Source organism: Diaphorina citri, unplaced genomic scaffold, assembly GCF_000475195.1.
Source record: "Diaphorina citri unplaced genomic scaffold, Diaci psyllid genome assembly version 1.1 scaffold4698, whole genome shotgun sequence".
Taxonomy (NCBI): domain Eukaryota; kingdom Metazoa; phylum Arthropoda; class Insecta; order Hemiptera; family Psyllidae; genus Diaphorina; species Diaphorina citri.
In genome coordinates this window covers 385-3,463 of record NW_007382092.1, presented here as the reverse complement: position 1 = coordinate 3,463, position 3,079 = coordinate 385, and the positions used below count along the sequence as shown (strand labels likewise).

The window sequence follows — 3,079 nt, the reverse complement described above, 5'->3', positions numbered from 1 at the left end:
CCCTGTGTCGACAAATTTCTCTTTTATTTGTGAACCGTTACCAAATAAGCAAGTGAATAGTCAATCTCATGTGATTTTTCACGCGGAATCGAATGGTGAAACTTTTAGAACTGTCCGACTTAATGTAATAGAAAGTCGTGTGATGTTCACACCAGATTTTTTTTTATACATTTGGGTATCGAACATGTGTTCTGGAGCCTACAATGATATCTTTCATGGTCTTTAGGATACAATCCTTCATCATTTCATTGATTTCAGACGTGTAAAAAATTAAAACTTGCAATTTGGATTTAACTCTTTCCGCATATCTTTCTACCATCAGTTGCTCAAAACAAAAAACAGAGGAGACCAAAATCGAAGAGAGAAGGACAGAAAGCCAGCCGTTCCGAGAACGACCCTTATCTGTTTGGGATAAAGCGCACCTCGGGCGGGAATCGAACCCGCAATCTAGTTCTTACAAGGCAGACGCACTACCCTCCAAGCTAACTAGACTGGCAGTTTTCTTGTCAAAACCAGAACCCGTTTTGCTTGTTGGTTTAGTTTTGGTTTATTTTTGATCAGGCAATTTCTCTGTACATATTTAAATACTTTCCTCTTGTGTTACGCACTGAAGCAGTGATTTTTCCGTGTAATTTTTAATACCTAGTTATATTTTATTTGTCTGCTGTAAATTGATCGTATTCTTATTATCGGAGTCATGTTTTTTGAGAACGACGCGAATACCAAGTAAGTTTTGACGCGCTTATACGTACTGTTTCCACTTTCGGAGATTTTGTCCTTTCTCCGGGGACTTTCGATTTGTGTGAGGGATACAACAGGAATGAAGGAAGGATATTAAGATATTTACAACTAGGTGAGGGATTTTAAGCGAGTGGAAACTGGCCCAAATTTCAACTCATTGTCTGCTTGCAGGGGCACATTCCGGCTAAGTGACATCATGCAAGGTGCTGGGCCAGAGTACCATAGAAGACGAGAACAGATCTCCAAGTCCCTCAACTGTCGGGATGGCATTAACATTCAGTTCACCTCGGTAAGTACCTACTCCGACATTGTGGGTAAACATGATCGAGCTTGGCAGCCAGGGTGTTGAAGATGAAAAAGAGTCGGCCATTTTGTCGGCCATATTGATCCAGTTTTGTTTCGCATAATAACATACACTTACATAGGTCTGATAGAGCTAACTGTAACTGCTGAGGACGGGAATCGAACCCGCGATCTAGCGCTAACGAGGCTGACGCGCTACCCTCCAAGCTAATATTTTGTGAAGCAGCTCCTAAAAAATCCACACTTTTTTCGGAACGGCTGGCTTTCTCCTATCCTGTCTTTCTTCTCTCTTCGATTTCGGGACGATAAGACCATAGCAGTTACAGTTCCCCCTGCCAAACCTCTTTTTTAAAAAAAAAATTGCCTGAGAAGTATGCTGTGTCGTTTTCGCAACCCAAACTTTGGGCAATCCGTCAATAAATTTTATGGATTGCTTCTCTCTCCGACCCTTTTTAGTTGAGAACCAATCCACCTATGCCAAAAGGTCGGAACCAATTCGTAGTTGGCCCAAATTTCAACTCATTGTCTGCTTGCAGGGGCACATTCCGGCTAAGTGACATCATGCAAGGTGCTGGGCCAGAGTACCATAGACGACGAGAACAGATCTCCAAGTCTCTCAACTGTCGAGATGGCATTAACATTCAGTTCACTTCGGTAAGTACTCCCTGGTCCCGGGTTTGATTCCCGGGATATTTGAACCAGAACATCAATTTTATTGGTCACTGGTCTAAACTCAATCCGAAATAACTAATGGTTCACAAAGTTAGTTTGAATTCGGTTTAAGTTTAACGCTGGGATCACGCAATCTCATTGGTTATTTTTTTAAACCAAGTTTTAACCCACTTTGTGGCCCCGGCCATAAAAGTCTCATAGAATGTACGAGAGACGGAATGGCCGCTGTCTCCCTCACTCAAAGGATATCCCTCACTATTCAGCGGGGGAACTCGGTAGCGGCCATGGGAACTCTGCCAGGTTAAAAAAAAAAGATCGCGAAGTGCCAAAATGGTCAACCGTGCCAACACTAACCACGCGCGGCGTTGATTAACTTTGGAGATCCGCTAGAAACAGACATAATCAACGCCGTATGCCCGACGCAACGGCTAAAATCTTCGCGTTATAAAATTCAAAGCTGCTGTGAACATCACGCAACTTTTTATTCCCCTATTCAATTTGTTTCAGGGTACCACTGGTCACCCAAAGGCCGCGTTTCTCACTCACTACAATCTCATCAACAATTCCAACTTCATCGGAAAACGTTTGGAATTCGATAAGACGGTACGGTTTTTATTCAACGTCACGGCATACGCTCCCGTAGGCGATGACGTCATAATTCATGACTCCCGCTTCGTAGGAATTGACCTTTTATTAATAATATTTTCCCAATTGCAACTCCTCCGTTGGGGATAAGAGACAAGTAAGCCTCTGTTTTAAAATAACCTGATAACTTTAAACCTACTTCAGCTTAACCACATACACAAAAAGTAAAAAGCCCAATCTGAGGGTTAGGTGTAGGGACTGTACAGCCCTAAAGGATGGGTTAAGCTTCTACAAATCTACCTACTTCCCATTTCGCGAATATCGCAAATGTCTTTTATGACCGCGATCTGTCAGATGGTCTGAGCGTGACATGTCTGACAGACCGCAGTTTCTCAGACAGTCCAAAACCGAGCAGCGGAAAAAGCTTGAGACCTCTTTGTGAAGAGATTTTCCCGCCCACGGTCTGAGCTTGAGTGGCTGTCCTAACGAAATAGCTAAATCGGTATTCAGCTACAGAGAGCTTTTAACTTAGCTTCGTCGATAAACTGAACATGGATACCTTCAAATAACTGGAATTTGTATGAATGCCGTAACATTAACCAAGTATGCAATATGCAATGTACAAAGTATTAGTGGAGATGTCTGAATTACAACCAAGTTTAAACCCAGAAGTACCTAAATAAAAGTGTGAACAATTGAACATCACACGACTTTCCGTATCCAAGATTCCGTTGGGTCCTGTATTTAACCCATTGTGGCTCACCTGGGCGTTGTCCTC

The 3,079-nt window shown here is 42.6% G+C and overlaps 1 protein-coding gene across 1 annotated transcript in view; it reads left to right on the top strand.

Annotated features, from left to right (window-relative positions):
- Positions 1 to 2,319, top strand: part of LOC103521186 (acyl-CoA synthetase family member 2, mitochondrial-like) — a gene marked incomplete at its 3' end in the record, with an annotated part of 11,473 nt that extends 9,154 nt beyond the window's left edge. Inside the window, exons 4-5 of the mRNA XM_026831986.1 lie at positions 1,581 to 1,698; positions 2,224 to 2,319. Coding sequence (XP_026687787.1) covers positions 1,581 to 1,698; positions 2,224 to 2,319 — 214 coding nt within the window. The remainder of the gene's footprint in view (positions 1 to 1,580; positions 1,699 to 2,223) is intronic.
- Positions 2,320 to 3,079: the final 760 nt, after the last annotated feature.